The 12,195-nt window shown below is 52.0% G+C and overlaps 1 protein-coding gene across 2 annotated transcripts in view; it reads right to left on the bottom strand.

Moving 5' to 3' along the window:
- Positions 1-12,195, bottom strand: part of COQ8A (coenzyme Q8A) — a 50,667-nt gene that overhangs the window by 11,624 nt on the left and 26,848 nt on the right. Inside the window, exons 1-4 of one of the 2 annotated variants that reach the window (XM_082470387.1) lie at positions 12,047-12,194; positions 11,032-11,217; positions 8,083-8,490; positions 7,754-7,820 (exon numbers count right to left, since the gene is read on the bottom strand). In XM_082470387.1, coding sequence (XP_082326513.1) covers positions 7,754-7,820; positions 8,083-8,490; positions 11,032-11,208 — 652 coding nt within the window. In that variant the 5' untranslated portion in view covers positions 11,209-11,217; positions 12,047-12,194. Of the gene's footprint in view, positions 1-7,753; positions 7,821-8,082; positions 8,491-11,031; positions 11,218-12,046; position 12,195 lie in introns of those variants that run through there. The other variant, XM_082470386.1, reaches the window with a different exon arrangement.

Raw genomic sequence — 12,195 nt, 5'->3', positions numbered from 1 at the left:
GCCAAGTGCCCTTCTCTGCAGGGCCCCCAGCTGGGCCCTCTCACACGCTCTGCCAACCTCTTCTCTGGCCCATTCTGAGCTGCTGGGCACAGCCAAAGCTCTCCAAGGCCAAGGACCTATCACTGAACACCGAATCACGGAGGGAACATTCCACAAAGCAGGCCGCAGGCTCCTTCTGTGGCCCTGCGAGCTCCCTCAGGACCTGCCTGGTGCCAGGCCCGAGGAGGTGCCAACTGACAGGCTCCCCACCGCGGCCCCGGAGGCGAGAGCAGCCCCGCCAGCCCACCAGCCCTGACCTCAGGAGCTCCTGGCCCTCCCGCCATCCCCAACCTGGCTGACCTGAAAGGATTCTCAGGACCTTGCAGAGAGAGAAGGGCAGAGCCCAGCCAGGCTCTTCCTTCTCCCGGAGCTGGGTGGCACCTGCAGGCAGCTCCGGGAAGATCAGCGGCTCTGCCTCGGATTCCCCGTGTTGGTGAGGACAGCCCGAGCCCATGCTCGCTCACTCTCCGGTGTCACCTGAGGCCGTCCACTCCACCTCAGCCCCCCAGCCCTGAGGACCGCGCCTGTCCAAGTTCTGATCCACAGGCAGGCCCGGCCCGGCCCGCACGATGTCCCAGAGGAGACCAGCCGCAGAACCGGCTCCACGGCCCCATGGCCCCCGTCAGCAGCCTGGCCGCCATCCTAGCCGGTGAGAAGGCGCCAGCCCTTTCCAAGAAAGTTCCTGACATTTCTCTCACAAACGGAGATTTTGCAGGCAAGAAACGCAGTGGGAGTGCGGAGCAACAAGGAGCAGGGTCTCCCCAAGGGGGTGGGAGCGCTTTGGGCCGCTTCCCAGGCTGTGGGACTGAGCAGGGAGCCCAGGCCCCTGGCCCAGCTCCTTCCTCCCCGAAGTCCCTCTGCGGGTCCTCAGAGCCAAATGAGTGCCCCCTGAGCAGCACTGGCCTTCTGCCCACACAGACACAGAGGTTAAGAAAAAAAGTAAATAAAAACCTTCTAACAAACAGCACCGTCTGTGAGGAGGCTTAGTGAGGGGTGCCTAACCTGCCAGAACCCCCAGGCATGTTTACAGAGCAAGGCTGGACGGAGGTCCTCTGCAGCAGCAAGGGCCAAATCTGAGGGTAAAACAGCTTCACTCACACAGTACCACCCACGTGCCAGGCACTGTTCTCAGGCCTCCCTTTTTCAACACGTCCAACAATCCTTCTGATCTGATAAGACAAAGTCCACACAGAAAAGGCAGCGGACAAGGATATTTACTTCTCTTCAAGGTGTTCCCGAACCCTTAGTAATTCCACCCTCTCTTCCATCACCTGCATCCTCCACGCTGTGCCAGCACCAGGCGCCGGGAAGAAGAGGGGGCCTGGGAGGGGGCTGCAACCCACGGCATCGCAGGAAGGCGAATAGGAAGGAGCGGTGGAGGAAGTTCCCTGTAGAGTGTTCTCCTCGGTTCTCAGAACTAGGCCAGAGTGGGGCGGGGGGGAAGACCTGACCGCCCCTCTGCTGGTTCAGGGGAGATGGGACGAATTCAGGGGCGACAGGCTCAGACTGCCATCTGTATGATACAGGCCTCCTCAGCCCTGGTCCCAGGACCGTCACAAATGCACATATGGGCCTGGGTGACTGGCAACTGTGGCTCAGCTTCCTCATCTGTAACTGGAGATTATAACTGCCCTAATCTCCTTCACAGAGGCTCTAAGCGACAAAAAAATAGACAAAAGAGTCCCTTTTAAAGTATACTCCTGGAAAAAGTAGAAACCATGCTCCCTCACCCCTGCCAAGGGCACAAACTGCTCTTGGACCTACAGGGCATCTGTCTTGCTGCCTCAGAGAGCACCGGAGGAGCGCTGGCTGCTTAGAGCGACAGCAAGTGTGCAGCGTGTACCCTCAGGAAGTCAGGCACGTAGTGCTCAACTCCTTTTGGTAAGTTTTCTCTAGTGCCTACTTTATCTGTTGGTCTCATTTCTATAATCATCCAGTTCTCCCTCATTTCATAGGTGCAGAGGAGATGATAAGACATCTCCTCTGAACCTATATTACTGAAGCACAAATGAAAAATATAGAAAAGAGTTGAGGAGACACACAGGACAGAAGGGAAAAATCTAACATATGTGTAACTGGAATCCCAGAAGGAGAGGAGAAAGAGAACAGGGCAGAAACAATAATTGAAGAAATGACCAGAATTTTCCAAAATTGATGAAAGACATCAAGCACAGATTTAAGAAGCTCTGTAATCCCAAGCAGGATAAAAACAAAGTAAATCATACCCAAGCATGTCACAGCCACACTGCTGGAAAACAAAAGCAAAAGGAAAATTTTAAAAGCAGAGGACAAAATACAAATTACTTACAAAGGAGCAGCAATAAAACGAATAGCTAAGTTTTCAACAGAAACAATGGAAGTTAAGAAGACAACTGAGGGACTTCTCTGGTGGTCCAGTGGTTAAGACTTTGCGCTTCCATTGCAGTGGGCGCGGGTTCAATCCCTGGTCAGGAAACTAAGATCCCACATGCCACATGGTGCGGCCAAAAAACAAAAACAAAACAAAACAAAAAAAAGAAGACAATGGAATAATATTGCTAAAGTGTCCAAAAGAATTAATTTTGAACATGGAGTATTATACCCAGCCAAAATACCTTCTAAAACAAAAGTGTAATAAAGACATTTACACACAAATAAAAACAGAGAATTAATGATTACCACTCTGCACTACAAAAAAGAGAAAAGGTAGTTCTTCAGAGAAGAGGAAAATTACCCCAAAAGTAATTCTAATATAAAAATGAAGGGAGAAAGAAGCACAAAAAGGGTAAATATGTGGCTAATCTAAACTCATATGGGCTATACAAAGAAATAACATCTTGTGAGGTTTAACATATCTTAATAATTTAGTATATAATATAAAATGTGTAGAAACAAAATACATATCCACATTAACATACACACACACACACACACACACACACACACACACACACACAAGAAGGGATTTAAACTGTTCTGAAGTGCTAGCATTACTGGGGAAGTAGTAAAAATAATCACTTCTATTACATTGTAGTAAGTCAAGAATGTATGCTGTAATCTCAAGTGAAACCACTAAAAGTATAGTAGGATAATAACACACAAACTAATAAAGAGAAAACATGTACAATAAAAAATTTGATTAATTCAAAACAAGGCAAGGCAAGTGGGGAGAGGGAAGGGGGAAGGGGAAGAAAGGGGTAGGGAATTAAGAGGTACAAACTACTATGTATAAAATAAATAAGCTACAAGGATATATAGTACAGCACAGGGAATATAGCCAATACTTTATAATAGCTACAAATGGAATCTAACCTTTAAAAATCGTGAATCCCTATGTTGTACACTTGAAACTTACATAGTATTATACGTCAGCTATACCTCAATTAAAAAAAACGTAAAAATTTTTAAAAAGAAGGTAAGACAGAAGAGAAAAAAGGGAACAGAATGGATGGGTCAAACAGTAAACAAAGACTAAGACAGTAAGTATAAACCACCATACACCAGCAACTCTATTAAATGTAAATGAACCTAATACTCACATTATAAGAGTAAGATTAATGTCTGTACCTAAATCACAGGAAAAGAAAATATATATATGCTGCTTACAAAACACATACCTTAAATATAAGGATACAAAAGTTTGAAAGGAGAAGGAAAGAAAAAGATATACAATGCAAACATTGACCACCCCCCCCGCCAAAAAAAAGCTGGAAAACAGCTATACTAATATCAGACAATGTAGACTTTCATAGAGATGACAGGTAAGACATAATAATAAAGGAGTCAATCCCCAGGAGGATATAAGAATTCTAAATCTGTAAGCAACCAATAACACAGCTTCAAAACGTTAAAGCAAAAATTGACAGAACTAAGAGGTAGGTAAATCCATGATCATAGCATAAGACTTTTAAATGTCTCTTTTGATAGCTGATACAATAAACATACCATCTAGAAAAATGGTATAGATGATCTTATTTGCAAAGCAGAAATAGAGACACAGATGTAGAGAACAAACATATGGATGCCAAGGGGGAAGAGGTGGGGTGGGAGGAATTGGAAGACTGGGAGTGACACCTATACTTTATTGTTACTATGTGTAAAATAGACAACTGATGGAAACATACTATAGCACAGGGAAATCTACCTAACGCACTGTGGTAACCTAAATGGGAGGGAAGTCCAAAACGGAGGGGAGATCTGTGTGTGTATGGCTGATTCATTTTGTTGTGCAATGGAGGCTAACACGACATTGTAAAGCAACCACACTCCAATAAAAATTAATTTAAAAAAGAATTTTAAAAAGAATTTTAAAAAAAGAACAAAAGAATAAACATACCAAAAAAATCATTAAAAGATCTGATTAACGTGAGTAACAAACTAGACTAGACAGATAGATAAACTGCACCTGACAATGCCAGAATTCTTTTCAGATACACATGGAACATTTACCAAAATATTCCCATTGGAGTCAATGGCAAGACCCCTATTTCACAGAAAGGCAAACCAAGGCAAGACCCAAGGCCATAGGAAGCAGGGCTGGAATTATAACCCAAATCTTATGATGACCTAAAGCCCAGTTCTGACCCCAAATCCAATATCTGATGCTATCTTTCATTTCATTCTCCAACAAAATCTAATATCCACAGATCACCATGCCCGTAGCATCAGAGCCATAATGTCCCACAGCCAAATTAGACCTAGAGTTCCTGCGCCATCTCGGCATCAGAATGAGCCACCCAAATGGAAAGCCCCTGCCTTCTGCCTCTATATAGCTGAATACCTGCTGCTGACCTTCCCAAATACAATCCTACCCCCCTGAGATCTAGAGCAATCCTCTTCTCTCATACCTGCAGTGTAACAACTTCCTAAAGTCTGTTAGTCTACACCTCAAAAACATCTCACCCTCATGAGGGGAAGAAAGGCCAGAAGTATTTTCTAGGAGAAGAAAGTAGAGCAGTGTTAACTTCCAACTGTTTAGATAATGACCCACCAGTAAGCCATATACTTCACAATGCAATGAAGAACATACATCAATAGTATATTTAGATCTCTGAAACAGAAATATTTTTGCAACATGTGCCGTTCTAAGGATCTATGATACTAATTCTGATCCTTTTCTATTCAATTCCATTCTATTTAATTTGTTTTTTTTAAATGAACGCATGTCAAAGATTTTATTTAATTTATTAAGGGAACCAGTATGTTACAACTTATTTAAATTTATTTATTTATTTATGGCTGTGCTGGGTCTTTGTTTCTGTGCAAGGGTTTTCTCTAGTTACGGCAAGCAGGGGCCACTCTTCATCGCGGTGCGCGGGCCTCTCACTCTCGCGGCCTCTCTTGTTGCAGAGCACAGGCTCCAGACGCGCAGGCTCAGCAGTTGTGGCTCACGGGCCCATTTGCTCCATGGCATGTGGGATCTTCCCTGACCAGGGCTCGAACCCGTGTGCCCTGCATTGGCAGCCAGACCCTCAACCACTGCGCCACCAGGGAAGCCCCTAATTTGTTCTTTAAATGCTGGTCCTGACCCACTAAACTGATTTCACACTCACTAAAGGGTCATAAACCCCAGTTTGAAAACCTCTGGATAGGGTAGAAGGCCCAGAATTCACCTCTGGGGCCAGAATTGCACGTTCTTTCCAGACCTGGCTCCTCTTTGCTCCCATCCTGCCACCTCTAATCCTGAAACATGAGCTGCCAACTGCTTGGGCAACGTGTGCAGCTCCGAATCACAGCTGTGAGCAAATCTCCAGCACAGACTCTGAAGGGCGGCTCCAGGCATCAGGCAGCTGTCAGCAAGGGCTCAAGAGGCTCCTGATGGTGCAAAGCCCCTACAAAGACCAGGGTCTCTCCTCACCCCAACCCCAACTCCCTCTGGCAGCCCACGTCCCCCACGCCCTGAGGGGAGCCCTGTACCCTGGTTTTAATGAAGTTGACTTTTTGTCCTACACACCTTCCTATACAACCGCTTTCACTTCAGTCTGCTTTCCTTAACCCACCACCCAAAAAGGCCTGACTCTTGCCTGCTTCACCAGGACTTCCATCAAATACTAATTGGCCATCACGACCTTCATCCTGACCACTTTTCCCAAACAGGTCCTCCACTACCCCACCCCGGCAAAGACTCACGAGAGAGGCTTACACCCATTCTAAAATACATCAGTCAAACTAAGCCTTACGGGGACAGAGCTCTGTGGTGAGCCCTGGTCTGCAGTGAGGGGAGGAGGATTACAGGTTACAGAGAAAGACTAACTACAAAGTAAGAAGAGAACAGTTCCTGCCCTCAAACTAATGGGGGAGAGAACAGAATCTCCATCTAATACTTTAAGAATAATAAATGTCCCCACTAATAGCCACTGAGCAAAGCAGGGAGAGTGCCATGTCTTCTGGGGAATAAGGACCACTGGAAGCCACCAGAGCAGCAACCCAAACCCACTCTGGTAGTGGCACCCCAGGGAGTTACAATGTTCTATGAGGAGCTGCTTGAAACGCTAATCCATTAAAATGAAATGAAGCAATAATTTTGTGCTAAAACTCAGATGACACTGTATGCTAGATTCCTGAAAAGCTAAGTAGCAGCAGATGCCACATTTTAATTAAGATAACAATTATGGAAGAAAACCTCAGAGTTGAGAAAATTCTATCCAATTAACCTAGTTTGCTCTGCACCTAAGGAAGACAGCCAGCCTTCCTTCAATGTTAGAACCCACGCATCAGGCCAGCTTCCAGAGGACCAGGTTATCAGGGAGCACAGAGCCACTCCTGAACAAGGAGTAAGCTGGGGTTTCCAGAAGAGAAGAGGCAGCCGGGGAGAGCAGCGTGCCTGATGTACGGCCTGTGGGAGGGGAGACGTACAAACCAGCAAAGCAAAAGGCGGGCAGGTAAAGGCTCAGACACGTGAGAGCGGGCTCTCGTGACTAGTCAGCACTGGCACCAACGTGAACCAGTCATCGAGACCACTGTTACACAGAGCCTCGCAAATAAGCACTGGCCCCAGGTGGGTACGTGAATCAAGTTGCCAGGGCTGTTACTTTCATTAGCTGTATTGTCTGGAGAACCTACTGAGGATAAGCGGGCTTTAGAGAAGTCACTCCATCTTCAAGTAGAACCATAGCAAAGGATGGCACTTTCCACAGGAACATCTTGGTCGGATATGACAATACAATGTCATAAAAGCAGAGACAACTGCTGTAAACCTTCACCATAAAATGATCCTCCAGCTTGGACGAAGAGAGCACAGGGGTACTGGACACAATGGCTATGCAAACCCCTAAAGAAAAGAACAAACTCACAACTCCTCAGCACACTAAAATGGACGACAGCAGCTCAGGGCCACGGCACCTCGTTATCATTCCACTGATGCCCGCAGGCCCGTAGGAATCCTGCAAACGGGTCCCCAGATGGCTGGGCAAAAACCACTGGGTCCAGGAGCCAAACAGCCCCACTGTCCCACCTCCTCCCTGCAGGGGCCTCCAAAGGCCTGAGTGAAAAGCTGATGCTGCAGACGCTGCCCCCGCGAGAAGCAAAACCGCAGCTCACAGCGTGGAATCAGCCACGCACCGACCCCCAGGGGGGAGCTGAGGCAGAGACTGAATCGCCCACCCATGGAAAACATCCCGGAACGGCTAACACAGGAGCTACCACCCTCCCCAGGGCACCCCTGGGTCGCCAGCCTCCCCGCCGCACACAGGCCCCACGGTGGCCCCCGCCTCACTCACCGGGACTGGCACCTCACCTCCAAAGTTGGCCAACCGCCCAATCCGCGTGACTGGCACCTTCCGCTCGCGAGCCCGCTCGCTGAGCTAGAGGGCGAAAAAAAAGAGACCTCCAGGGATCAGTGAACAGGGACAGGACCAACCTTCAGGGGTTCACGCCGCCCACCGCACGCCCTCTCCACCCGCAAAGGCAGCAGCTCCGCCCAGCAGCACACCCCTCCCAGAAGGGGCCCCCGTGAGCCTGACATTCCAGGCCACGGCACCCGAAGAACGTCCCCGAAGAGGGGGCCTGACCCCAGCAGCACTGAGCGAAGCGCCCCAGCCCCACTCGGGGGCCTCCTGCACGCACCATCTGCTTGTGCGGCTTGCTCTCGGGGCGAGCCTTGGCCTGCCGGGCCTTCTCAATGTCCTCAGCCGTCAGGCCCCCCACGGGGGACTGGTCCTGGTGGTAGAACCTTCGCCGCAGGCCCGTGGCAGAGGATGGGTCTCTGGGGTCTGCAAAGAGCCTCCCGTTCACCCTGCCCGTAGGGGAGGCGGCCTGGCCCCGGAGCCCGCCTTCCCTAAAGGGTCCGCTGGCAACATAGGCAGGAGCTGGGCCCTGGCTGCGGGCGTGATCCCAGGGCGGAGGGGACTGATCGGGGGAGGAGGCCGCAGACAACTCCTCGGAGGTGGCCTCGGCCCTCGGCCCTGAGAAGTGGAATTCTGCTTGCAGGTCGTCAAAGCTCTGGGCATAAAACTCTTCATGCTTCTCCTGACCCTGCAGGGAACAAACACCAACGTGAGAGAAGCAAGAGGCCAGCCAGGAGCCCCTCCCTGTGTGCATCCCCTTCTGGCCAGGACAGCACACCGGCGCGTCCCACCCTCTGACCCTCTGGAGGGCCCTACCATGTCACCCCCGTGGCCCGTGGCCAGTTCCGGAGGTGAGCAGCAGCCCAGGAGCCAGGAGGCCCGGACTCCAGCCCTGCTCCTGCCAGGGCTCTGCCGCGTGGGCCCAGGCAAGCCGGCCGCCCGTGGTCCCTGAGCACCCGCTGGGTGCCTGGCCCAGACCAGGTGAGCGACCACTCTCCCGGCGGCAAGCTCCTCACCTGTAAATCCGGGCTAAAGAGAGGCTACCAGGGCTCTGGGGAAGGTGAACCAGGGCAAAAGATGGGGAAAGCTTTGAGAAGTAAGAGGACAGCCGAAGACCAGAGGAGGCGAGCGCAGCACACAGGTAGGGCCGCCCTGCCTCTCCAGGCCAGCGCCTTGCTGCAGACGCGGCTCCCGAGGGGCTCTCACCAGAGGGCTTGTCACATCCAGGACCTGGCCTGGCTCTTCCAGGAGCAGAGGGGACAGGACAGGAGAGGAGGGGGAGAAAACACCATGTTTTCCCTGTAACAGTCGCCGAGACCTGAGCTTCAGGCCCAGGTTCTTTCCGCTTTTGAACCCCTAGCGACCTGGAGAGAGTTCCTGACCCCTCTCTGCCACTTCCTCATCCGAAAAGAGGGCTCCCCGCAGTCACAGAGTTACGCGGGACACAGACGGGGCCAGGGGAACAGGGCCGAGAAGGCTATGATTAGAACAGCACTGACTCCTGAAGGGAGGTCAGGGACCTGGATTCCCCGATTCCACTGAAATGGACTCAATGCACGGAGTGCTGCCTGTAGGTTCTGCAGAAACAGCAGGAGACCCCAAAGCCCTCTCACTCTCAGCTTTATAAGACACTGTGGGATCTAAGCAGATAAGACTTGCCCTCCAGAGGAAGGAAAGAGACAGGCTGTTGCTCTCATCTCATAAGTGGCAAACGGAGGCCGAGAGAGCTGAAATAATCTGGTAAAGGCCCACCAGGCAGCCAACGGCGGAGCAGGTATCCCAAGCCAAGGCCTGCTCTGCAGGCCGCCCCGAGGCCGCCTGACAGCACCTGCCTCGGAGCAGAAATGAATTGTGTTTGGAATCAAGGGGCACCTGTCAAGATGGCCAGGGAAGCCCTGGAATGAAGGAGTCTGGGACAGGGTCCGAGAGCCACGTAACTCCTGTAGCTCCCACACTGGCCGCGGGCTCACCACTCCTTCTGCCCCACTACTCCAGTGCTGGCCGTCGGCCCTGCGTTACCATAAGCTGTTTATGTGGCAGCCAAGGGGCCTCAATGTCTCAATGGGACCAGACTCAGTAAGTGTCTGCTGAATGAATAAGCAAACAAATCCCTTGAGGAGCTAGAGAGAGAGAGGTTTCTGGAGCACCTGGCCCTCCGTCCCCTCACAGACAGCGGAGGAACCCACCTCTGAGTGTGCAGGGAGAGAATGGGAGCGCACTGGAGACCCTCGCCCTGCTCGGCGCCTCCTTCGCGGTGGGGGACCGCCACTCCCTCCCACCTCCGAGGGGCTGTCCCAGGGCGTGGCCCTGCCTCTTCCAAGGCCCGGGGCCAGGCCTGCCCGAGGGGAGCACAGGGGTGAGCGGGGAGCCTGGGCTCCCTCTCACCCTTCAGGGAGGCCTGTCCACGTCTAGCGTGCTCCTCTCTCCTGGGCGGCCCAAGGGTGCTGGGCAACCTCACTTCCTGGATGGTCCACAGGCAAACACCCAACAGGAAGGCGATGGCTCCTCACTAGCGAAGGCACCAAATGAGGCTGCCAGGGCACAGCCCAGCCTCAGCAGAGAGAGGGCGGGTGGGGAGTCTGAGACTGGGAAGAGGACACAGGATTCCGGTCCTGTCAATCAGTGATCGCATCAAACTGCTTAGTCTCAGTTTCCCCATCTGAGAAAGCGGGGCAAGCACTTGGGTCTGCACCCCTCCCAGGACAGCGGTGAGGCTTGTAAGAGATCACAGGTGTGAACACCTCTGCAAGTTGAAGGTATCTGTGTAGAGAGAGAGACACAGTATCGCCACTGGACCCTTAGAGAGCATGAGGGGAGAGCTGGGAATCCTAACTCTGAGAATGACCAGAGGCCGGCGGGCTGGGATGTCCCACAGCCTGGAGGAGCGTGCGTGTCCTTGTCCAGAAGGTCAGAGCAGAAATGGGAGGAGTGCGGCAGCAGGGCACCCTTGCAGCACAGCTCCCAACATACACATGCCCAGGCACACACATGCGTGCACACGGCGCACACGCACACTCGCGCCCCCTCCCCATGCCCTCAGACTGTCAGGAACAGGGGTGGGGACCATGCAGGTGATGCCACGGTGGATGGCACTCTGCTGCAGCAGGCCATGTTGACAACCACGGCTCCAGCACTCGTTTTTGCTTAAAACCCTCCCCTTGGATGCTGAAACGTCAAGGCCCCCTCCCGCTGGCACCCCCCCACCACCACTGCCAACTGGCCTCCTTACCTGCACCTGCCCCAAGACCATGCCGATCTGCTCTGCGGCCGTGGACTGCAGGGCCCTGGCCGCCATAATGAGCTCCCTGCCGAGGCCCAGGTGCTGCAGGTGGGTCTCCACGGCCGCCTGGGTCAGCTTGGCAAGGCCTTTGACCACCATGATGGTGTCCTCCAACATGGCAGCCATCCTTCAGGGCTGGAAGAGAGTGGGCCAAGTCAGGGTCGGGGCTCCACGCCTCACACAGGGTCGCACTCACACAGGCCACCACTACCCCAAACTCTGGCTGTTTGGTTTTTCCACTGACCTCCCCTTCTGATCCAGGTTGACTGAGAGAAAAGAGAGGAAGGGCCCAGGGCTCAAGGTAAACTGAGTGACTCCCCACACTGCAGGGCGCCGAGCAGAAAGAGAGAGTCCGTGGAGTCAGGGCTGTGCGGCTGACCATGTTTCCTCACCTGGGCCTCACAGCCACCCCGTGGCACAGACAAGTAAAGGGATTTGCCCAAAGTCTCTCAGCCACCAAGTGGCAGAACCAGGACTTGAATCTGGGTGTCCTGATTTAGTCCAGAGCTCTTCCCTCTGGACCAAAACCGTAGGTTGGGGAAGGAATGACACAGGAGGGAAGGGGGCAAGGCACAACCTCTGAAAGAATGACATAGCCCAAGGACATGACATAAACTGATTAAAACCAAATGGGCTCAAGATGGCAGAGAAGTCAACTTCCACTACACCTTGAGCCTCAGTATACGCTCACTGTAACACACCAGCAAGCTAAATGACACATCCACAGGCACAACGACAGTTCCAAGGCCAACCATAAGGATCAAAGAGTGGGCCATGGCCCAATTCCTGGAAATCCGCGCCCCTTCCCAAAATAGCTGGAATACGCCTCCCACTCATTAGCCTATGAAATTACCCACCCCTATAAAAACTGACAATGCCATACCCTGGTGCCTTTCTCACCTTCCGAGATGGCCCACACTCTGTCTGTGGAGTGTGTTTCTCTCTAAATAAATCCACTTCTTACCTATCATTTTGTCTCTCACTGAATTCTTCCTGCCATGAGACAGCAAGAACCTGAGCTTCGGAGCCTGAACCAAGATGGAGTAGAAGGACGTGCGCTCACTCCCTCTTGTGAGAACACCAGAATCACAACTAGCTGCTGGACAAGCATCG

This window comes from Balaenoptera physalus (genome assembly GCF_965194825.1).
Source record: "Balaenoptera physalus genome assembly, chromosome: 1".
NCBI lineage: Eukaryota > Metazoa > Chordata > Mammalia > Artiodactyla > Balaenopteridae > Balaenoptera > Balaenoptera physalus.
This window is presented reverse-complemented; position numbering and strand designations above follow the sequence as displayed.